Source organism: Patiria miniata, unplaced genomic scaffold (assembly GCF_015706575.1).
Source record: "Patiria miniata isolate m_02_andy unplaced genomic scaffold, ASM1570657v1 HiC_scaffold_5, whole genome shotgun sequence".
In the NCBI taxonomy this organism is placed as follows: Eukaryota; Metazoa; Echinodermata; class Asteroidea; order Valvatida; family Asterinidae; genus Patiria; species Patiria miniata.
This window is the reverse complement of record NW_024037072.1, coordinates 15,450,684-15,476,306: the sequence shown is the minus strand read 5'-3', so window position 1 is coordinate 15,476,306 and position 25,623 is coordinate 15,450,684. Positions and strand designations below refer to the sequence as shown.

The 25,623-nt window shown below is 42.7% G+C and overlaps 1 protein-coding gene across 1 annotated transcript in view; it reads left to right on the top strand.

The window, feature by feature from the left end:
* The window catches only part of LOC119740595 (protein SMG5-like), a 59,838-nt gene that overhangs the window by 8,022 nt on the left and 26,193 nt on the right, over positions 1-25,623 (top strand). The window contains exons 8-16 of the mRNA XM_038215947.1: positions 281-573; positions 2,190-2,333; positions 2,680-2,816; positions 4,342-4,570; positions 5,679-5,753; positions 6,130-6,351; positions 6,780-6,949; positions 7,383-7,458; positions 7,939-8,126. Of these exons, the coding sequence (XP_038071875.1) occupies positions 281-573; positions 2,190-2,333; positions 2,680-2,816; positions 4,342-4,570; positions 5,679-5,753; positions 6,130-6,351; positions 6,780-6,949; positions 7,383-7,458; positions 7,939-8,126 (1,534 nt within the window). The remainder of the gene's footprint in view (positions 1-280; positions 574-2,189; positions 2,334-2,679; positions 2,817-4,341; positions 4,571-5,678; positions 5,754-6,129; positions 6,352-6,779; positions 6,950-7,382; positions 7,459-7,938; positions 8,127-25,623) is intronic.

Sequence of the window (25,623 nt, the reverse complement as noted above, 5' to 3'; positions counted from 1 at the left end):
TAAATCTCTTTTAATAAAGAGATCTCTTTGAATTAATCTACCGATCTGTAAAGCCCAGACCATGCTGATTTGACCAGTCACGGCCGCGGGTGCGCAGCCAAGCGTCCAACGAAAAACCTTTACATACTTGAACTTATCCATTCCTGATGCAATGTCTAGAACATGCAGTGTGACATTTTAGAGTTGTGTGTGTGGTTGCCCGTGAGTGCAGTGGTGGAGCTGAATTCTTTGGTCTATTAGCATTGGGGCTTTTAATTATCATGATATTTTTTCTTGGCAGACCAAGGGACCTGAAGCATTTCCTGATCAAGTTCCTCTACCTCCAGGAGCTGCTGCAGCCCGGCGCCTGGCCCTCCCAGGAACAGCTTGCCAGCCTCTGCCAGAACGTCGTCCACGACTTCAGCCTGTGCATGTACCACACCCTGACCCAGCGGGGCGCCCCCCGACCCAGGGGGGCTAACCCCTTACCCAGGGGGGCCGACACCCCCAGGGAGTCCACCACCATGTCTGATGATATGGTCTTCAAGCTGTTCAGCATGACCATGATGACAATTTACAAACTGAAGAAAACAGGTAGGAAAATATAATCAGTTCTGATCCCAATTTTATGGCAGTGCAAAGCTCACAGATCCTTTGCAGACAGAGCCACAAACCCTTTCTTGGAGCTGATACAACACTAACATCAGAAGCAGAGAGTGCTTAAAATAGAGATGCAACACTAGAAATCACCATGCACGCACAAGCATTAGCATACATCTGTACCATAAAATATGCTGGACTAGTGATTGACTTGTGATTTGACGTGTTGTTGGCTTGTGATTGACTTTTGATTGACTGGTCATTTGTCTTGAGATTGACTGATCATTGATAAATAATTGACTTGTTACCGACTTGATTTGTGATGGACTAACTTTTGATTAACCAGCAATTATCTTTTGACAGACTTGCCTGGTTATTTGTCATGTGATTTGGCTTGTAATGTGACTTGTGATTGACTTGTGATTGACTTTTAATTTTTCTTGTGATTGACCTGTGATGGACTTGTGATGGAAATGCAATGGACTTGCAATTGGATTACGGTTGACTCGCGATATACTAACCATTTGTCTTGTGATTAACCTGTGATCAACTTATGATTGACTAGCCATTTGTCTTGTGATTAACTTGTGATCAACTTATGATTGACTAGCCATTTGTCTTGTGATTGACTTCAGATCAACTTATGATTGACTAGCCATTTGTCTTGTGATTAACTTGTGATCAACTTATGATTGACTAGCCATTTGTCTTGTGATTAACTTGTGATCAACTTATGATTGACCAGCCATTTGTCTTGTGATTAACTTGTGATCAACTTATGATTGACTAGCCATTTGTCTTGTGATTAACTTGTGATCAACTTAAGATTGACTAGCCATTTGTCTTGTGATTAAGTTGTGATCAACTTATGATTGACTAGCCATTTGTCTTGTGATTAACTTGTGATCAACTTATGATTTAATTGCCATTTGTCTTGTGATTAACTTGTGATCAACTTATGATTGACTAGCCATTTGTCTTGTGATTAACTTGTGATCAACTTATGATTGAATTGCCATATGTCTTGTGATTAACCTGTGATCAACTTATGATTGACTAGCCATTTGTCTTGTGATTAACTTGTGATCAACTTATGATTGACTAGCCATTTGTCTTGTGATTAACTTGTGATCAACTTATGATTGACTAGCCATTTGTCTTGTGATTGACTTCAGATCAACTTATGATTGACTAGCCATTTGTCTTGTGATTAACTTGTGATCAACTTATGATTGACTAGCCATTTGTCTTGTGATTAACTTGTGATCAACTTAAGATTGAATTGCCATTTGTCTTGTGATTAACCTGTGATCAACTTATGATTGACTAGCCATTTGTCTTGTGATTAACTTGTGATCAACTTATGATTGAATTGCCATTTGTCTTGTGATTAACCTGTGATCAACTTATGATTGACTAGCCATTTGTCTTGTGATTAACTTGTGTCTTGTGATCAACTTATGATTGAATAGCCATTTGTCTTGTGATTAACTTGTGATCAACTTATGATTGACTAGCCATTTGCCTTGTGATTAATCTGTGATCAACTTATGATTGACCAGCCATTTGTCTTGTGATTGAGTTGATAACAACACTGCATCCTCCCACAGATCGTAAGTGGGTCTCGGCCGCCATTGCCTTCATGCTGGCCATGTTCACTCATCTCCTGACGCACGTCAACGAGCGACTGCAGAGCGCCCTCTACGAGGCCCAGCACCCGAGACAAATTGGTGACGACGAGGATGACAGCTCAGGTGAGGGAAACCAGTGATGAGCGGGAACCCGTGAGGAGGGATTTTGTCAAAGCGCAATCTATCTCTGTCAATTCTTTAACCAACAGACCACATCAAAAATGTGAACACCAAAAATTAAGAAATTCACTTATTGTGAAATTTTAGGTAACATTTTTGCTCTAGCAAGGTACTAGAGGCGAAAAATCAAAGTGCCCCGTGTTAGGGGCCACGCCACGTTAGGGGACATCAGCAATAGTTTTGTTAAGCAATTATTTTCAGTGCTTAGCAAATTTCTGTACGAAGCAGCTCCAGTGAATAGGACACTTATCATCATATCTGTCTTTCTATCTTCCTGTCCCCAATTCAGATGAGAGCAGTAGTCAGACAGATGAGTCAGGTAATGAGCAACGCAGCCTGGCTGGTACCCTGACTCCCACCCATAGTCAAGAGGTCGAGAGCTCAGGGACCTGCAGCGATGGCACAGTCAAGCATCCCCCACACAAGGTCAGTTTGGAGCAAGTTTGAACAAGAAGTATAGCTAACCATAGTTACAACTGTCTTCACTCGAACCAACACAAGAGTAATTGACTATAAGGGCTATAGTAATACTTGACTTACTTGACTTAATGCTGTCCTCCCTTGGCTTCTGTAAGAATCCTTGGAGCTAGCAGCCGCTTCACTATGGAGGACCATTCCCTTCTGTTTCCAACCAGACGTCTCGCTGCACATACCGTTGGAATCCCAATTTCTTGGCAGCTTGATTTGATGTTGTCTAGCCATCGTTAGGGGGTCTACCTCTGGGTCGATGACCTTGGATCCTTCCCTCAACTGCTAGCTTAGGGTATCTGTCATTTGTCAACCTGATGATATGTCCAAAGTAGGACAGTTGTTTGGCTTGGATCTTGTCTACTATGGTGGTCTGAGAGTTGGTTTTTTCTCTGATGTTAGTATTTGTATCGTTTCGGTTTTGCGGTAACACCATGTGGTAATAACTACTGCTTAGAAGATATTAGTTCTGAGAAGAACTTGTCCTGCTTATTATCAACTTGCCAAGTAGTTTTTTTTTTGTTCTGTTTAGAACAGTTGATTGGGAACAAGCGGAAATCATAGCCCCAGAGAAACACTGGTACACCCGTCGTATCAGAGAAGCTATTGAGATCCACAAACATGACACTGTCCCACAAGAAATCGGCTACTTCATAAGCCACATATGGCATTCAGTTATTCCAAGTTGCAACACCCGTGGCTCACAGCCAACTGACACACCTGAGCGAGCAGGACGCTCAGCGGGCATCCCTCAACACAATGCCCAAGGCTCACAGCCAACTGACACAGTCGAGCGAGCAGGACGCTCAGCGGGCATCCCTCAACACAATGCCCATGGCTCACAACCAACTGACACACCCGAGCGAGCAGGGCATGCCCAGCAAGCACTCCTAATCCTAACAAACCCTACTTAAGGAGTAGCATCTCCAACTTTCTTCAGTCTCCTGACGATGACTAGAGCAGGCTAGTCGAAACGTTGAGACCAAAGACAAGTTCTTTTAGAACTTACAGCAGGACTGTTCTAAACAGAACAAAAAAAACTACTTAGCAAGTTGATAATAAGCAGGACAAGTTCTTCTCAGAACTAATATCTTCTAAGCAGTAGTTATTACCACATGGTGTTACCGCAAAACCGAAACCATACCGATACCCCACCATGCAAAGCCTCAAATCTTATGTTAGTATTTCTTATCTTGTCCCTTCTGGAAACGCCCATGATTCTTCTCAGGCATGACATTTCGAAAACCAGTAGTCTGTGTTCGTCTTTTTTCTTCAGGGTCCAAGACTCAGAGCCATATGTTGCAAGTGCTAAGATGAGTACTCTGTAGAGCTCCATTTTTGTGCTTGTGGTTATTTCTTTGGATTTCCAGATTGGTGTCAGTTTACACTATATTAAAATTTAATCCAAGAATCATCCAAATTGATTTCTAATATGTACAAGTAACAGCTTTCTTTTTTTTTATACAAATATTGTCTCTTACAGGACAAGCGTCGTAAGCCCTTGAATAGGCTCCGACGCAGACGGCGCCCTCTACAAGAGGGCCGGCCCGAGAGCGAGGATTCAGACCTGAGCGAGGGCGCCCTGAGCGCCAGCGGAGGGTCGGACTTCAGCTCGTCGGATGGGGAGGGGTCAAGCGAGGGCGGGCTTCTGGCCCTGTCGGACAGCGACTACCTCATGGACAGCCAGGATCAAGAGGAGGAACAGACCCCAGGTCAGAGATGTAATCAGGTCAATTACTAGTCAATCAAGTCCAGTTAAGTCAATTACTGGTCAATCGCAAGATAATCACAAGCTTAAAATAAAAGACAGTTTTATTGTTTTCTAGTGTTGTTGAGATGCCTGCAATGGATCACAAGAACATCACAAGTCCAGTCACGAGTAAATCACAAGTCCAGTCACAAGTTGATCACAAGTCCATTCGCAAGTCCAGTCACAAGTAAATCACAAGTCCAGTCACAACTCCAGTCACAAGTAAATCACAAGTCCAATCACAAGTCAATTCGCAAGTCCAGTCACAAGTAAAACACAAGTCCAGTCACAAGTCCAGTCACAGGTAAATCACAAGTCCAGTCACAAGTCAATTCACAAGTCAATTCACAAGTCCAGTCACATGTAAATCACAAGTCCAGTCATAAGTAAATCACAAGTCTAGTCATAAGTAAATCCACAAGTCCAATCACAAGTCAATTCGCAAGTCCAGTCACAAGTAAATCACAAGTCCAGTCACAAGTCCAGTCACAAGTAAATCACAAGTCCATTCACAGGTAAATCACAAGTCCAGTCACAAGTTAATCACAAGTCAATTCACAAGTAAATCACAAGTCAATTCACAAGTCCAGTCACAAGTAAATCACAAGTCCAGTCATAAGTAAATCACAAGTCCACTCACAAGTCAATTCACAAGCAAATCACAAGTCGATTCACAAGTCCAGTCACAAGTAAATCACAAGCCAATTCTCAAACAAATCACAAGTCCAGTCACAAGTAAATCACAAGTCAAGTAACAGGAATGAACAGTAACAAGGATAACATTGCGATCAGAGTAACTGGAAGTCAATTGTTTTCTAGTCTTGTAGTCCTTGTGATGGATTGTTGATCAAAGGTACATCACAAGCCCGGCCACAAGAAAATTAATAGTCAATTCACAAGTCCAGTCACAAGTTACAGGGGATGAACAATAAACAAGGAATGCCCATGTCACAGCTCATTGGGATGTCTTGTGAATTGAGATGGGACTGGGTGACTTGTGATTGAACTTGTGAACATTTGTGATCCATCACAAGCTGCTCAACTACAACACTGTTGTTTTCCTAATGCAGAGAAAGACAAAGAGAAGAAAGGGGACACCGAAAAGGCATTGAGTGAGAAGGAGCCTCCGACCCAAGCAGACAAAGGTAGAAGCTAAAACGCACTGGAAATGTTGTAAATGTTAGAACCAAGTTTCACAACAAACCGGTTCTTTCAGAACCACACTTCTTCTCAAAAGTAAAGTTTCAAATCTTATCAAATCTGCCTGCTTGCCCTGATGAGGCTTAACCACACAAAATCATTGTGCAAGGATTTGAAGTGTTATCCATACTCCACAGAAGATTACCTCCAAGGAATTTGAAGTGTGTGTGTTAAATGACAAAAGTGGTTTTGCAAAACTTGAAGGGATGTGAAGTGCAGAAGACTGGGGATGGTATTAAATAGGGCCTTGTGATGGGTGACTGTCATAAAAAGAAAACCACTCTTCAATCTAAAACTTTGACGACTCTTCTATTTTTCTAGTCAAGGAGTGGTCGACCACAAGCCCAGTCTCCCTGGCCCAGAACCTGCGGGACATGTCCTCCCGTCTCCTGGCCCCGAGCCCGACTGGGTTCCTCAAGCGAAGCATCCGCCTGGCGCCAAGCTTTGATGCCTACGTCAAGGAGAAGGCAGAGTCTGTCAAAGATGCAGGGGCGGGAGGAGGGGAATCGGCGGGGGATGCTGTTAAGACGGAGGAGAAAACAGGTGATGAGAAAAGCACAGTGTGGACCACTTTTTCTTAGCATTATAATATGGGAAATCAAATTGGGTTTTGCCCTTCACCGACATATAAACACTGTGTACTCAGTGTGCTACAACCACCCGAGTGCTACAACCACCCGAGTGATTTTTTCCAACTTTCACTCGGGAGGTAACACACTGAGTATACAGTGTTTATACGTAGGTGAAGGGCAAAACCTAATTTGATTTACATCACCCTGACGCAAAATTCCATCTTATGAATTTGGGAAATGTTTTCACTGCCCATTGAGCATGGGTAATAAGGATGCAGTACATAATAGGTGGCAATGATATAAGAAATATATGCATTCCATGAGTATACATGTTATTATCAATGTCCAATAAAAACACCTCTGTTGATTGGTTGGAATTCATTAAATTATTGACTCTAGGTGTTGAGACCACCGGCCAATCAGACGCCTCGAGAGAAGACGCAGACAGCAAGCCCTACCCGCTGGACCTTCAGATTAAGGTCCTGAACGAGGAACGACTCCTGGGCACGGTCAAGCTCATCACTGATTGGCTGAGGGGAAACAGTGATGTCATCACAACAACTGCGGAGGTACGTCTCACAGAATGATGGATTCAGTCAAGTGGAAGCCTGGGGGTGAAGGGGGAGGCGGGGGTGGGGCAGGAGGCTTGGGGAATGCAAGACACATCATAGAAGTTGTTCTATGGCTTGGCGGACGAATAACTTGTTTCCCCAAACTTCACGCATGTATTTAGGGCGCCCCCCCCCCAAAAAAAATGTACAACTTTCGAATCCCATCCAGCTTGACATTATGGATTGATTTTTGAGTCCCTATTGGATTTTTTTTGTTTTTATGTAAATAACCAGAATATTTTGCGGATGTTTACAATTTTTCAGTGCTTTCTGTCCACATGTTTCTTCATTCTTGTATGCTACAGTGCCGTGGGCATTATTTAAACCATTACTGGTTTCATGACCTGAAGTAGATAAAAATAATTTTCATGTTTTGTTGTTTTTCACTCAGAACACCCAGATGCTTTGGTCTAAGCTAGCCTTGCTACTGAATCAGCTGCCACAAGTTGAAGATATTTGCTCCAATGGTAGGACATGCTAGCTAGGAGCTTTTTTTCCGAATTGTTGGCTTCATTCTGTTTGAAACATCAAATGCTATCTTTATGTGACAACAATTTTGATGTTTATAAAGAAAAAATAAAAATTTGGCATTGAAAGCTTCTAAATTGTTCTCAATCCAGATGGGGGCAATACCGCAATTTGGAAAAGCCCCTCAGCTTTGTTTCAGTAGTTATTGATCCTTTTCCAGTTCTTGTCACTGACCCGACAGAAACACATTAGACATTGGACATATTGTATATTTTGTCTATGGAAGATTTGAGAATACTGTTCAATGCCAGTGTAACTTCATGCTTCCAGAATACAAAACTGACCCTCCCTTTTTTTCCCAAAGGCTGTCTATCTGACTTGTTGAACCTTTTTTTTAACACCAAATTCACAACATCAGTTTAGTTATCACCTGTGTCTCGCTTTGACATTTGTCCCACTGTTTCACTGGCTCCCAACAGAATGGTGCAAGTCTTCAGAGGCTCTTGAGGCAATTGCCGGTAGCCTGCAGGCAACCCCTGGTGCTTGGCAACAAGTCATCCCACTCACTGAGGATGTGGCTGTGATGAGGCTGCCCTCGCTTGGTGACACCCAGAAGGTCATGGCCTTTGACCTGCACATGACCCACGACCTCACTGAGCGAGATGAGGTGAGAACATAGAGAGTTTTTGAAATCCTGGCTTCATCTCAAGCTTTGGCTTCTTATCTAGTTTCAAAATCACATGGAAGCCTTTAATCCTAACTGTCCTCTATCCTCCAAAATCCGCTAGGCGATTTTGGAGGATTTTGAAGGGTTGAGGCTGACTGTCATAAAAGCGTGGGTTGATTTGGGAGGATGCATTGTGTCGCGTTAGAAGCCTGTGTCCAGCATTGTTTATGTTCAGCCATGCATACTTGAAGCCAGCATTAGGCTTGATATCATCCGCATTGCTTCTGAATGTCATCGGCACTGCCTCAGCCCATGCACTGTGATTGTTGGAGGATTTTGAAGGATTGAGGCAAAGGTCACCCCTCCACTGAACAGATTCAAGAAATAATGGATGATTTTGGAGGATTGAGGTTGAATCAAATTTGTTTACATGGTGGCAATTGGAGGATATAGGATTGAGGATGGTTCCTAGCCAAAAGGGCCTAGGGGGTTAGTTTTATTGTCATATGGAAATACTCCAAACTTCAGCTTTATATTATATGCTTTTATGTTCCTGGACAAAATCATGAACCCACATTGAACCTAAGCCCACCAAGTAAGGGGCCTTAAATCTCCTAGAGTCAAAGTTGGAAACAAAGCCAATTTGAAAATCCCCCATAAATGTGCCATTTGCTTGCATAAGAGCATATAGTAGCAGTGACTAACAATGCAGTACAGCATGATCACAAAAGGTTACCACAGAGAAGACATTTTTTTTTGCAAAAAGCCGACATCTTGAAAAAAAGTCAACATTAGCATACAAAACAATTTTAGTCAGATTTGTCGGTGTGCACGCATAAGTAGTTTATTAGAGGCTACTGTTTTGTATGGTATTGCATGTGAACAAGCCATGTGTGTAACTGCAGGACAATAATACGCAGGATATTGACTGTGACGTTTAATGTTTGGTGTCCCACGGACGTGCGTGCGTCACTCGCATTTGTTTATTGGTAATCTGAATTGATAACCACATCACCTTATGTTACTTCAATCAAAGTCACAATTGTAGATGAAAAAGTCAGCCATTTGGGTGAGTTTTTTGTGGCTTCTGAATGCACAAGGGTCAGCAACCTCTTGATGGACATGGCCCTGTGTCGATGAAACTGAGCCTTTACTTCCTGTCCAACACTTGCTACATCCTGGCTAAACTGATTCACTCACTGAAACCACCGTTGAAACTTAAAGCCACATGCCACAAACTGTTTAAGTCAACCCCAGCTGTCAACCACCCCTCTCCATATCTCTGCTCATGTAGTCCCTTCTCCCCCCCCCCCCCCCTCCAATTTAAAAACCAGTCCTAGGATCTCAACACAAGCAAGGGCAGGATTGGGTGTCAATTAGATTAGTAAGTGGTGAAAACTAAAGCCAAGTGCCAAAAATAGTTGACCAACCAACCCCCCCCCCCATACCTCTTTCTATCAAGTCCCTCCCCCCCCCCTCCCCCCACCTAAGTAAAACATACAACCATTTCTATGATCCCAACAAAAGCAAGGGCAGGATTTGGTGTCAATTAGATCAGCACATGGAGAAAAGTATTAAAAGCCAAGTGCCACAAACTGCTTTAGTCAAGCCCCCCATCTGTCACCAACTACCCCCCATCTCTGCCTACCTAGTCCCACCCCTGCCCCAAAGTTTGAAAACCATTCCTAGGATCCCGGCCAACAATAGCTAGGGCAGGATTTGGTGTCAATTAGATCAGCACGCGGAGAAAAGCAAAGCCAAGTGCCACAAACTGTTTTAGTCAACCATCACCTGTCATCAACTACCCCCTATCTCTGCCCAGCTAGTCCCACCCCTGCCCCAAAGTTTGAAAACCATTCCTAGGATCCCAACAATAGCTAGGGCAGGATTTGGTGTCAATTGGATCAGCACGCGGAGAAAAGCAAAGCCAAGTGCCACAAACTGTTTTAGTCAACCATCACCTGTCATCAACTACCCCCAATCTCTGCCCAGCTAGTCCCACGCCTGCCCCAAAGTTTAAAAACCATTCCTAGGATCCCAACAATAGCTAGGGCAGGATTTGGTGTCAATTAGATCAGCACACGGAGAAAAGCAAAGCCAAGTGCCACAAACTGTTTTAGTCAACCATCACCTGTCATCAACTACCCCCAATCTCTGCCCAGCTAGTCCCACCCCTGCCCCAAAGTTTGAAAACCATTCCTAGGATCCCAACAATAGCTAGGGCAGGATTTGTGTCAATTGGATCAGCACGCGGAGAAAAGCAAAGCCAAGTGCCACAAACTGTTTTAGTCAACCATCACCTGTCATCAACTACCCACAATCTCTGCCAATCTAGTCCCACCCCGCCCCCAAGTTTAAAAACCATTCCTAGGATCTCGACAAAGGCAAGGGCAGGATTTGGGTGTCAATTAGATTAGCACGCTTTGGGAACTAAAGTCACGTGCCAAAAACGGTTTCACTTTACCTCTACCTGTTATTAACCACCCCCCATATCTCTACCCATCTAGTCCCCCCCCCCCCCCCTTTCCCAAGATCCCAACATAAGCAAGGGCAGGACTTGGGTGTCAATTAGATTAGCACATGCTGAAGCTGGATCCCCTAAGATCCCCAACTTCCCCTCTTTGCAAATTGATCCGGAACAAAATAGTCGACACCTTTGGGAGTTTGCTGCCTGTTAATGTTGTCTCTCTCTAAAAAAAGTGAGGTGCCAAAAATATTGCACCCCAGGGCTAACAAACTAGGTCATTCATGGCTCGGGCGCTAAATGAGAGAAGGCTAGCCAAAGGTGCCAGGTGACAGAACTCCAGTTGGTCGTGATTAACGGGGATTAGAAGTTGTCGCCTCTTCGCCTGAAGGCCGACTGTGTTTCATTGACAGACGAGCTGAGTCGAGTGTGAAGTTTTTACACAATGATTTAATTTGCGGACTGAGAGAGAGATCATATTGCAGTTGAGTTCACCCGAAAAAAAGGTCCTTTTAATTTTTTTCTCAGGTGTTAATGTGATACCAGACATGGGATTAGCCGATTAAATGGTCTTTGCGTAGATAATAATAAAAGGAAATCCCATGCAATTGGACCCAGGTGCAGTGGCAGGTGTTAATTCGAATGCTGATGTTTGGGAATTTTTGTTTCCGCTAACGAAACCATGTGTTGTAACTTGTAACTTGGATAAAGACATCAACTGATAGAATTTTCAGATCACTGTAAGAGGCCAACAGAGTCAGCCATTTTTTTTGATTTGAAGACTACAACCCCAGTCACCCTTGACCAGTTCAACACAATTAACCCCTCCTATCAAAATCACCACCAAAGCCATGAACAATGGCACCCTCCCCCGCCCCCCCCCAAAAAAAAAAACACAACACTACAGTGCAACATTTTCCTGAGGACAGACAGAGCATACAGTCCAAAATATTGTGGGACATTTCTCACCACTGATTCTTTGGGAAACCCATTCTTCAATTGAGAGATTAAATATATCATAAGCTTACCTGCAAAACTTATTCTTGTCGGTCACATCCTGCGGTCACATTTGGGAATACCAGCTGATTTTGAGAAGAATTTAATGTGACTTTTCACAGGCAGTATATTCTATTTCATCGTCTGTTGTGTGTTGGACTCCAGTATTTGGAAATGGTTCTGTAGTGGTGTCAGGGAACCGTAGAGGATAACTTAGGTTTGAGGTTGGCAAGAGACCAGTTGCTTTAATAATGCCAATCACACGGTCTTCAAATTGGGAGTAAGTTTGTCGGAATGATTTTTGTTCTTCTCGCACATTTTCAAAGTTCTACAAAAGTGGTGTAATGTGTTTAGGGTTCAAAGTAGGGCTGTCCATTTTCGGGTAATTTAGTATTCAATTACTCGAAACTGCATTTGACCGAATATTCAGATATTCGAAACTGCCAGCTGCAACTGCCTGCCGTGCCGGTCAATAGTTGCACACGGAGCGCGTCAGTTCAAATTTGCCTGCGGCAATCCATATTGGGCGCCGGAGTGTTTTGCACTAAGTATTTTATGACTGTAAAATGGCTTTAACCTGGTCAAAGGATATGAACAATGAACCGCCGTCGACAAAAAAGATACAGTCGAAGAAAATAAGTGGCTCCTGACAGTAAAACGCTGCAACTCTATGATAAAACAACATCACAGATCACAGTTGTGTGTGTATGTACGTGTTTTGGGTTTTTTTTCCCCAAATATTCAAAGCTATACGAATATTCAGTTGATGATCGACTTTTCAAGTATTTGATATATTAGGGACAGCCCTAGTTTAGAGAAATCATGTATTTCATTCTGTGAAATGTGGACCACTGAAAGACTATAACGTTGTAGCACATGTAAGCGACAAGTTTATGGGGAGTGCTGATTTTGAGATTGTGATGAAACAACAGGACTCTTCTTGCTTAGATTGTGTTGGGATTTACCTGTCAGGTAAACTCATTAGTAGATTGAAAATGAAATGGTATTTGTGACGTTTGTTTTTATTATACCAGCTCCAAACACAAAACCATAGTTTTAGATATAAACCAGAACAAAATAAGCAAACACAGAGGGTTATTAAAAAATACTTGATGACTGTTGGGTGTGTCAAAATGACCTAATTTTTTTCCACGAAACTTTAGTCCGAATATCAATGCAGATATTAATAGGATAGGTAGATGTTAAGTTTTGTTGTTGCCCAATATTGGCCAATGCACTGTGTAAGGACACTATGGTGCTAATTAGTCATGAAGGTTTAAATATACTGCTACTAAAAAAAGATCAATTTCACTTTGCCCACATTGTGGTTAGCATTCCAATTTGGGATCTAGCCAGACCCAACTTCAGTGAAGTGTCCAACCAACGTTTTGGCAAGATTCCAAATTGAGATGTATCCACCGCCCGTGCTGTAGTCAGGAAGGATTTGGGGTTTTGTGGGTTAGCTTCGTGCATGAGCCTCCGGGACATTGATTGACATTTTTAAAGGGAAAATACAACATTTGCAAACATCGAAAAATATAATGACCAAGTTTTTATGAAATACCTTACAGGATGTTGGTAAATGACAGTCTAAAGCATCCTGTAAAATTATGGCAGCTGGTGTGAAGTCATTTTCAAGAAATTTGTATTTTGGTTTACATTTCCAACGGTGGTCGGCCGACCACCGTAGGAAAAACCTAACTATTTTTTACTACTGCTCCAAATTTACCATTTTTTCAGTCCAATTTTGTTTGCTAATTGGTTTTATGTCATGAATGGGTGCAGGTCAGCTAGACTGGTTCCCTTAGCGTACAATTTTTTACGGCATCTGTAAATTGATCCATTTCATCTTCAGTGGAGTCAGGGAACCAGACTACTTGAAAATTTTTGTTTTTCTTGGTTTTTCCAGCATTTTCGAAAACAAAACTTCAAACATGTCAGTGTAACAATAATTTGATCTATTATACTAACCCCTCAAATAGTTCATTTCTGAAAATTAAAGTATAAGCCAATGATGTACATTCCCTTTAATGGAGATGAATCTGATTTCGAAACCGCTCGCTAAAGCGTAAATTTGAAGGGCTTTAGTCTGCATATGGTCTTCCTCAATAGACTGCGAGCTAGAGAATTGTGTCTGCATTGCTTCGGGTTCATCTGATAAAAAACACAGAGTGTTTAGCCAGAATTTGAACCCTTTCTACTAGCCTGTCAAATGCCCACCATACATCTGTCAGTTTCTCAGAAATTGGTACATGGTAATAACAGTCAAATTTGTGTCTTGGGAAAATAAGAAAGGCTCTTTCCATTATCCAGACTCTGTGTGGACCTGTGTCGAATCCTGAGATTTCAGGAACCCTTGCACACTAGCGAGAATCCAACATGACTTCTACTTGGGTCTCGTGCTCTACATGGGTACAGTCCATCCTTGGTCAGGACCAGGGTTAAGAGGCTCAACTTGGGTAGAAAAATCCAAAATCCATGCCTCAACTGTAGGCCTTGCCAACCTGTGTTAAATCGCACCCGGTTCTGCTTATTTCTACATGGGTGGGCAAGACAGTAGTGTGAAAAGGCGGATGATGAAACGGATGGTATCAGACATCTCCCAAGGGTTCCTTACTGTAACCAAGATAGTTATCTGGAACAGTGTGACATTTTCAGGACTAACTTATTCAGCATTTGATCAAGCATTTTTTCAGTTTCAACCAGCTTCTTTAAAATTTCTAGTCAAAATTTAAATTATCAGTCCAGGTCACTCTTGCAAACTATTAGGTTCCCCACAGATAGATGATTCAAATCTTTTATGAGCTCTCTCATTATCTCATTCAATCGTTTGTGCAACATCCACATCCAGTTTCTAATCGATGATCACTTGGGTAATTATTTATTAACCAGTCCCCCCAGGTAACGTACCACTCTCATCAAGTCTCTGGTTACACTCCCAAGAGGCAGTTTTTTGGGAGGTTCCAATCAACTTAATACAAGGTACTTTCATCTTCTAACAATCTTTAGCTTGACCCCAAATGCATGTACATGTATGTGATTCCATCACAATAGATCCCTTGCACAGAGCGCCCTCATTGAGGACAGATCTTTTCTCCTCTGTTAAGGAATGAGTAACATATATGGAGGAACGCAGTCCCAAGGTTCTGTCTTACGTGATGGCAACATGGTGGTTGTGTTCTTGGGCAAGACACTTTACTATGTTACCTCTTACCACCCGGGATTATAAATGGTTACTGTAGCTGTTGGGGTGGAGACAAGATTGCGCTGATCTTGAGCTGCTGCAGAAAACTGGTCTCATGGCCTGACTAAAGGGGTAATAATTGTGGAGCACTTCAAAGCTGGTGTAAAGTGTTTCACAAATACCACATTATTTTCATTTTAAGAGTAAGCAGCTTTTTTTAATGTCTTTGTCACTGAATTTAAATAACAATCTATACTCGGTGACGGCAATCTGCGGAAGTGGCTTATCCGGCGTCATACACACGCATACACCACTGATTACTAACGCCCATTGGCTGAACATTTGCAATGCTACTCCATGTGCCGTGGGCGCGGTTTAAGTCGAAATGACATTCACACTTACGAACCGGATTGATATGCCAAACAGCAGGTTGACTTTTTCATACTGAATGAGACACAAGCCCAGCTCGTCAGTCTGATGTGCTCGTCTGCCAAGTCTCGAGTGTTAATTACAGCAGACCCTTGGGGAGCAGCCCCACGTCCTGTTGATGTTATGGGAGAAAACTGCCAGTGCAATGCGAGAGTTGTGAACACTCGTCACTTCAAAATTAAACGCACTTATCTGGTTGGAGACCTGGGATGATCACGTTTTGAGAATCCGTCAGACTTCCTGGAAATGTGTCCCTTGTTAAAGTAGTAGACAGAGTACATGCTTTTTTTTCCCTTTGGATACGACTCTTTTATATTTATAGTGTTATAACTGTTCAAGAACAAGACAAGGCAAGCCTAGTGAAGCTGTTCACAGAGCGCACAAAATTCTGTTTGATTTTTTCAGAATGACTATTCACTGGAAGTCTTTTCATGCATCAAGTTCAGACAATGGACCATACATTGGTGTTATGGGGTAATCCTATCGACAAATTTGATGACAGCCATTTTCTGCGATGGCGCCAGGCTCGCGGGAGTCGCTCTCAGATAATATTCACAAACTCTGGGCTCCTTCGACCAATAGAACTACCAAAATGGATGCGCGCCTCGTCTTTAAGATCGCATGCGGCATGCTCGTGGCCTGGGCACCACCACAAAAATGGCTTTTGATTTGTTTGGCTAATTACACTTTACAACACCACTTTCCGGCTCACTCTTGACAGTCGGGGAGTTAGTCAGTCAGTGAGTCAGTCAGTGAGATACTTGTAGATATAATAAATAATTACCCTGGATTGGACATTTGGGAGACATCCCCATAGACTTTTGCACAAATTTTGTCAAACATAAATGTGCCCTAACCCAATATTCCCTCGTCCTTTTTTCACGAATTTTGGTATGTTTACTAATTAGACCACGAGCAAAAAATATAACCTAATTGCGACAGTGAAATTGTGCCTCTAAAGGGGGGCTGTGACATTAGGGAGACATGAAAATGTCTCCCTAATGACCGATGTCTCCCGTGCGAAGAAATTACGATAACATGCCTCCTTTGTGGTACCTTTACATGTATAAAGATAACACTATTCTGACACACCGAGACCGCAAAAAAGTGTATTTTTCTTCCAACAATACACTTTTCATCATCCTTTGACTATTAGTTTTTCTCCACATGGAGCCCCTCAATTTGTTCCTACAAGGATAAGCCAGTTCAGTATCTCAATAAAGTCTAGGTCAAAGGTCATTCGTTATAAAACGGAAGCGTCTTGTAATCGTGATGTTACGCAAACGCCCATTCTGCTCATAATTAAAGCGCAAGCGTCATGCGACTGTCTCCTTGTGCGGTCATGCGCGTTCAATGAACATTTGATTATCTCCAATAACCTGTGACCCATATCATTGTGCGCATGCGTATTTGAAATACCGGACTTGCTTATTATTAGGGAACAGTAGATATAAAACAGGTATGTACACACAAAAAAGTGCAGTGTTTAGGGTTCTGTAAAAGAATGGGCCGAGGTGTAAGCATTTCCCCCCCCCCCCTTTTTTTTTTTAGAAATGAATCTCATGTGCACACACACATACACTCACGTATGTATTTGGTCTGATAAGGATTGGGCCCTGGCTGAAAGTTTACCTGTGTTTTTGGCATTTGGCCATGGGTTTAAGGTGTTATCTTACTGGGTCATAGTCAGGCTTGTGAACAGGTGCTATAGTTGCTTAAATCCCTCCGTCCCTCACCTCCAAAAGACCAGGCGCCAATTTCACATACTGTGATGTACTGATTTGCCTGTCCAAGGGTTATGCGTACCGTCTGCACTTGAGTGCAGGAGGTCTCGGCTGTAAGTCCCCATCAGAGCAAGCCCGCAAAGTTTTCTGACAACCTCTCAGATAGCCCTGAGGAGTACACACTGCTCATGCCATTTTGTCGGTGAAGGCAAGAACCCAACAGCTAATACACAAATCTGCAAGGACCCCAACCTAGTTCCATGTGCTGTACAGATTGTCCACTCGGCCCCAGCTGACACGAGTTTACCTTTAATTTGGTAGATTTGAATCTGTTATGCCATTACCTTATCAGCAACGAGCATATCATGAGTCACATGTAGGGCTCAAGCGTACCCCTAGGACCAGGCCCCAAGCTGAATTTGTAAACGGCCTTAGTTGTATCTGCATCCCCTGTTCCGTTCCTTCCGAGCATTTCTGTCCACTGTCGCTGTGTTGCTTAGATGCACTGCAGTGTTCCAACTGAACACGGTAATCACAGATGCTGTTTGAGGTTTCAGACTTTCGTATTTTGATAAGATTCAGCTAATTTCATGGAGAAATTGGTAACCTCAATCCTTTCATGGGAATTTATGTGATCGTATAATGAAAAATTTGGAGGGGGGGGGAAATGTGGTTTGGGTAAGGCTTCACGCTTGCATTTTGACTGAAATCTTCATGGTTTATTTAAGAAATCTAGCTTATTAACAGGCAGTTTCAGATTTCTAGTCTGAGTTACTAGGTACTGGGTGAGAGTGGATAGTGGATGCATTAACTTGAAACTCATTGCTGCTGATTGATGAGAAGTTTGTGGTGCCAGCTTTTTTTTACTTTAAACCTCAAATAAGAACTGTAGATGATCAGTCGGCACTCATTTGGCAGCAGCACCGGTAACTGCTAGGTCTTCCAACTGTTCCTGTCACTGGCATGGTCAATAATCTGTTTTAATTGGCCATCTTCATCTGCAGGTGTTGAACATACCGGTACTGTGGGATGTCTGTTGATGACATGGCCTGCACTTGTACGTGCAGGTGTCAACAGCAGATGGCGCTCAGTGACCACTCCTAAAAGATCCATTGCATGTGTTTGCCGGTTTCCTGTGTTTGCTGGTTTCCTGTGTTCACTGGTTTCCTGTGTTCATGGTGCAAAGTATGCACAAGTGATATGCACAAACCAGTTCCAATTAGCTTGAGGGCAAGTTGAACAGCAGCAGTGCATTTAAGAATCTTGTCTAACTTTCTTGCTGCAAACTATTGAGGGTGTACTTGTACACAGAGTCTGGTCTTCTCAACAGAGCTTAGGAAGCTAGGCCAATCGCATGCAACCACTGTTCCGGGCAGTGAAATTTGTGACCGGAATGCATCCAAGCATTGGGGCACAACAGAGATGGTGCCAAGTGTCCTACAAAGCAGTAATATTTTATATTTTGTTTCAGTGAGGATATAGCTAGCTACCCACCGAGGTCATAGGGGTCATGTCATGGATTCAGTGTAGACAAAAGAGGGCGCTGTGTCACCTGGCCAACAATATATATATATACACTGTAGTGGGTATTTATAAAGAGCATGTATCCACCAGAACTGGTGCTCAAGGCGCTACATCATTATTACCCCTGCTCATTGGGTCCATGAAACATTCCAAATACCATCTCAGCTCCCTGGGGAGTATACAGCTCGATGCAGCCTGTTAGGCTCAAGGAAGCTAATTCAATCACAACAACCATCTCTGCCCTCACAGGTACCCATTTACTCCTGGGTGAAGAGAAGGAAAGAATGACAAAGTGCCTTGCCCAAGGGCACACACACCATGACCCCAGGCTGGACTTGAACCCACAACCTGCAGCTTTACCAACAAACCAAGAATCCAGTGCCCTTAACCACGAGGCCACAGCACTCCACTTTCTCAATAGTAGCACCCATCAAGGGTGTTGTCTTTGGTGAAGCATGTAGAGTGGTCCCCAGTCTCCTCCATTATTTTTTTTTTACTTAAATAATTACAGAAGTGGGAACCTGTGTAGAGAGACAGTGTTTATGTGTAATATGTGTCACACATGGGAGAGGCATTGTGAGTGAACATATACCCATGAACCAACCTCACTGTAGGAAGATGTCCTACTAAATGGTCATTCACACCTCTCTCTTTTTCACCACTGAGGGCGTATTTGAGCACTACATCCATAAAGGTGTTCAAATGGTCGGACTATGAATAAACTTCTTTCAACTCTCCAAAAACTCCACAACAGAGAGGAGTTAGCAAGTTTAAGAAAGAGTGCCCAAGTTTCTGTCACTCTTAAGAGATGCTTTAAGGGGGAAAGTGATTACATTCAATGAGCTCCCCAGAGAGATTGGACACGGGGTTAGCAGTAATCTGTCCCTTCTGGTATTTTCCCCCCAAAAAGTCCAGATGGGCCAACCCCATCCTGCAGTTGATTTTCTCCCTCACTTATTGGCCCAGGTTGTGGGACGGGAACAGGTAGAAAGGTCAGGAGCACTGGCTGCAATCGATAAACGGAGGAAATATTTACAGACAGGATTAATGTTAGGCAGACAGGTTACGTTGAGGGTAGAATGTCTCCAAAAGGTCAGACGCTCTTTCAAGAGGGGGAGGTTCTCTTGGAGGAAAGAGTCTGTTAAAAAAAGCGGGATTTGATTACTGAAATGCTTTAAACTTGTTGGAACAAATAGGAAAAGAAGGGGTAGAGCCGGTACTGCGAAAGATCTCCAAAAGTCTGGCCGCCGTGGAAAACGAAAGTAGCAGCCTCTCTGGATGTCTGTCAACACAGATTCCCGAATCCTTTCCGGTATTCACATGTTTTCATTTCCATCCCAACCTTATCTGCCAACATGGGGTGAATCACAAATTACTGGCAAACCCGAAACAGCTGTGTTTGGCGATGCGGGTGACGCGGGTTTCAGGGGAGTCGATGCCTGTCATGCAACCCCCCTCCCCTCTCACCTCCCCCCCCCCCCTTCACTCTCTCTCTCTCACCCTCTACTCCGTAATTCCTCCTGGTACCGTGGGGACCGCGTATAGTGGTACAATGCTGTCACTGTTATTGATTGAGATGTTGACCAGTTTATCAGGGAGAGACAGGCACAGATGAGTCAAGACAGCTATATAGCCGTCATTCCATGTGCTCGCCAGGCAACACAGTTCCAAAACAAGTCACCCATGTGATACTAGGCCAGGGTGATGGGGGAATTAGTTTGAGTTAGGGATCACTTGTTAAAAACAAAAAAAAACATTGGTTCCCTCATGAAAGGTCAGCTCTAAGCTAAGCTAGGATCTGACAGACTTCAAATGGAGCCATCTGACTGAGAATCTGTTCCCGAGTCCAAAGGTCTTTGCACACTTTCGTCTTGCCTATCCATGTTGAAATCAACACAGGTCCACAGTGATTGAAATTAGTTCCCATCAAAAACGGGTCAACAAGGCTTACCATTCATATTTACATCAGTCTGTACACTGATTGGAGATAGATTTTTGAAAAGTTTTACCCGAGGCGAGTAGAGCATGGTCAACCCCCTTCCCAACTACAGCTGGATTTTACCCGTGTAGAGCACTGGACCCATGTGGAAGCCGTGTTGGATTCTTGCTTGTGTGAATCGGGTATCTAAAATCTAGGAGGTTTGACGCGGGTCCAACACAGGGATTTTGGATAGTGTGCAAGGGTCTTAAATGTTAATGCTAAAATCACAAGTACAAGAGTCAAACGAAAATTCTTAGTACTTGATAATTTTCAGATGATGGAGATAACTCCTGGAGTTTAAAAAAAAATCCAACATATTTTCTTGGATTCAACAGTGTCAGTGTATTTTGCATCTGATGAAGTAGCTGTAGCTATGAAAACTTACACCATAATTTTAATTTTAGTTAGTCTTTGAAGTGCTACCTTCTGTATATACCGGTAACTTTGTCAGTTTATTAACATGATTTGATGCTTAAAGTATTATTTTATGTATGTATCCATGAGTTATTGAAATTTGTGCTCCTCCGTTCTCAGTCCATTCGATTGATTTCACTCGGTGAAAAACCTCATTAGCAGTTATCTGAGATCACCAATTTGGAGTCTGGAGCCTCATAATGAAAAAAAACTGCTCAAAAAAACATAACCTGAGTTTATTTGCGCAAATTACAATATACATGTCCCAGTCCTTACATGTGATGTGTGGATCTCAGTCATCCAGAAATACAAATCTTATTCAAGTCCAAAAAGAAATTGTGCAAGTTTACATTTTAGAGAGTGTTTTAGTAACACAAAGTAAAGTCATCACATGTTAAAGGGAATATATATCATTTGCTTTTGCTGTAATTTTCAGAAATGGATGGAATTGGGGGTTGGAAATATATAGCAAATATAGTTAGACTGACTTTTTTGAGGTTTTGGGTTCGAAAATGCTATAAAAACCAAGAAAAACAATCATTTTCCTGTAGTCTGGTTCCCTGACTCCATTTAAGAAGAAACAGAGCAATTTACATACATTGGGGAATTGTAAGGTCAGGGAACCAGTCTAGCTGGCTTGTACCCGTTCATAGGTGTGTAATCGATTGCAAACAAGTGCGATGGTCAACTGGGGCCAGTATTTGAAAAAAAGCCAGTTTTTTCCAACGCTGGTCGGCTGATCAGCGTTGGAAATTGATACAAAAATACCTCTTTTCTTGAAAATGACAGTATACCAGGTGCCATGATTTTACAGGATGCTTTACACTGTCATTCACTAACAGTAACAGTCCAGCAAGGTATTTCAAAATGATTTGGTAGTTTTATTTGTTGATGTTTGCAAATGTTGTATTTTCCCTTTAATAAGGAGGATGTGTCATCGGAATCATGTGTGTGTCTTAGAAAGGATTTGACCCCAACTCACATTTCCCTGACACATGCAAACAATCCACAAAACCACAAAAATAGTGACAGGCATGATCATGTTGGGATGTACATGTAAGATTCAAATGGTAGTAAATTTACACAATTCGAAGTACATGTATTTATATTATTTATTTCTAGTAATGAAACCAAGGATTCCTCAACAGCGCCCTAGGCACTGTTAGCTCGCAAGCCTGAAGAAATCTTTAGAGAGAAGACTATGAGAAGATATTACAGGTGGGAGGAAAACCCCATAAGAATATTCTGGGGGAACACTCTCGGAATCAGGTAGGGACTGTGAACCTAATCCACAAGTGGACCAGGGCAGGAATCGAACCCGGGCCATAGAGGCGGAAGGGGAGTAAAGAACCACTGCGCCAACCTGACTCCCCATAAGCATGTAAGCTGTGGTTCATTCGCGTAGTTATGGTTGTGCCTTGAATAAGAAAACAACAGGGTTCAAGATAATGGAGAAACAGGCACTGGTTAAAGGTTCTCTCAAGATTGTTATTTCGGCATTAAGTTTAGAGGCTAAAGATTAGATGGAGCTCATGTCCTGAAGTAGTAAAGGTCATGGTTAGCTTCCAAATCCTACTCCTAGAGATTGAAACCGTGTTTAGGCCAATGTAAAAGGACACTGAGCCATGCATCACGTCACTGCCACCCCCCCCCCTCCCCTTTTCCCTCCCACAGGTGTACCATTGTCCAGGTTAATCAGCTAGGTTCTCCTCCTTCAGGGCATCCAGTCTTCAGATCTGGGCTATCCATATGGCTATGTGCCCTCAAAGAACAAGGAACACCCCTCCCCCCCCCCTTCTTTGCTTGCCCGGGAAATTAGCAGAGTGATAAACTAGTGGTACCCCTCGGGGCAAAAGAAAATCAGCTTCAGCAAGCCACTGACAAGCTATCTCCCCTCCCCTCCCCCCTTTCCCTAGGGACACGCTCTGCGGAGAGGAAACTAGCAAATGCCTTCCAGGAGGGGAATAGTATCCAAGTGCTTGTTGATTCACTCACAGGATGAAACAGAGGTTAGCACAAGGGGCTCTGACATCCTGATGCGCTGTCAGAGTCAATTTTCGGCTTCATTAAATCCCCGCTACCCTAACCAAGCAGGACCACACACAAAAAAAGTAGCTGAAAGCATGCTGAAAGTGTCAATATTCAACTGTTTTTAGAGACACATTATAGAGGCTTGGAGAAAAATGTGGAGCTTGTATGCTGATCAGGTGAACGACAAGCATCAGTCATCAGTCATTGAGGCACGCACACACAGGATGAAGTGGGGTGGGGGGGGGGGGGTGGGGGTTGAGCCAGAGAGAGAGAGAGAAAGGTTACGGAGTGAACTTCCTGGCTGTAACACCCATAACTACACGCCCCGGTGATTTCACTCAGCCAGTTATTGGGGGGGCCAGAGGAGTCAACTGTAATTTCCGTACAATTACACAGGCTGGTTGCAGAGTGGAAGTGAGTAACTTAACCTGCTGACCTGGGCTGAACCACCAGCAAAGAGAAAAACATACTGTTATGTAGATAGGGATTTTATAACAGCTGGTTAGATGATGTCTTCATGAAAAAAAGGGCTCTTGGGAGTGGGCGGGTTACCAGACCAGATCAGATTTGTTTACGAATCAAAGTTTGTAGAACTGTAGTCATTGTTCCTTAGTCTGTAACTAAACAAAAGTTTTAATATTTCACTGGGACGTGTAGTCAGAAAACAACAAGTACGTTATTGTTCTCACGGCCTCTGAAACTAGGTCAAGTAATTTAAAGATCAACAAATGTACACAATAGGCACTGTCTAAAATTCCAGGCCATATAAAATGCAGGATAGTGTAATGGACCCTTTGTGCCTTTCAAACAAACAGTGCACTTGACCAATGAGATCACAAATTCTGGTCAGGTGACCATGGTAGCTCTCTCGAACTCAGTCACAAGCATAGTGAGAAATGCACACAAACCAAAGGTGGGCGGGGCTAATTATTACCAAATTCAGAATGGTCCATTTGTGAATGAATTTTTGAAAGGTTTGTGTGCGTATTGCAAGTTATACACACAACCAGTTTCATATGTTTAAACCCATATCATGATCGCAGCAGAACACACGTAAATGTGCGCACTATTGTGTACTCGAAATCAAGGCTGATTGAATGGCGGCAATGGCCAAAGTTTTCTTTGATTTCTCAATTCCTTTCTCTTTCTCAACAGGGTTATTTGTAAACAGAGTATATGACCCAGTGACTTCATCTGCAAACTGTGTTGTATTTTGGACACATATTTGTTCATGAAATAACAAAACAAAGGTTGCGACCTTCCCATCAAAAAAAAAAGGTCTTTCTAGGAAAAAATGACAGACATCCCGAAGTGCTGTTGTGAGAGTGACCAAGAGAAAAATACAAAGTTAGTCCTGTCCATTTTGTGTGCATGAAAAGACTTCCAATGATTAGCCAGTCTGACTCAATTGAATATATTGGTAATCATGTAGTTTAGGACACCTCCAGTTTTTACAATTTTTGCAAATGACTGTCAATTCCAATGTGACTTTCACAAGTAGTATTTTTTTCTTCACATTAACTCATGTTTTTTGGGGAGTTAATTTTGCTAAGTACATCTGAAGAAAATGTGACTTTTTTGCACTCTGAGACATGCGTGTTAGAGAAGGTCTCACCATTAATATGCGAGACAGGTAGCAGGCTGATGTTTTACCTCATAATTTATCTCATAAATCAAAAACTGCCCTCTTTCCACAAAATAAAGCTTGCTGATATTCAACATGGTATCTTTGCGAACTATGATTACATACACATAAAGTGACTTCCTAGTATCATCGCCAAATGTTTAGAAAAGTCCCTACACATAAAGGTGGTAAAAGTGTCTTTTTGTTCTCTTATAAGGAACAGGGTCCTAAACTACACGATTACCCATATATTCTGGTGTGCACCAGGATCAGCCGTACTCGGCTTGTTTAAAAGCTATAGTCCATCATTTGCAGCCATCCGAAAAAGTAACTGGTGTATTATTGTTGAAAAACATACTTGGTTGAAAGATAGTAAGTGGACTAAACTCCCTGTGAAATTAATCTTTCTGGCAAGCTATCATTTTGAAGTAATCAACAAAAGAAGGCCTTTCCAACGGTGCGTCTTAACCGTAGGAAAATTTAAATTAGTAGTTATTAGTGTTTTGTTATCCGGCGCAGCGCGCGCAAGCATTGGCACGACGCACAGGCGCGCGCGGTTGCTATAATTCGTCGGATCAGTGCGCGACATCGCGTATAGCTGCAATTCAAAACAATTCAAAACATGATTCAGCAACTTTTGATTTGAAATTGAGATCCTAGAATGCTGTTTTTCTCGGAATATACATGTACAGCTGAAGCTGAGCTGAAACTTCATGAGGTTAGTTGTTCAGTATCCTTCATTAGATTTTGAACACTTTTGTTGCTTCAAACGAACAAAATGCACAAATTACAAATGATGGACTATACCTTTAACCAAGTATAGTTTTTCATCTGCGGTGACACATCTACTGGCCACTTGACACTCCCAAACCAACTTGGCATCACACACCACCAGATGGAGACATGTCACACCAGCGCTAAATTGAAGGCGACATTGTGCGTGTGTCAGCGCTTGACTCAATCCCGTCAAAAAGTCTTCTTTGACGACGGAATCGTTCATGACACTGATGGATCCAGTCGACTTTAGTAGGGGACAGTATAGGGCCGAGTCACAACCCTTCGCACATGTTTTCAGTTTGGAGTCAAAACTTGGGATAATTTTCCGTTTGACATGTAGTGACATGCA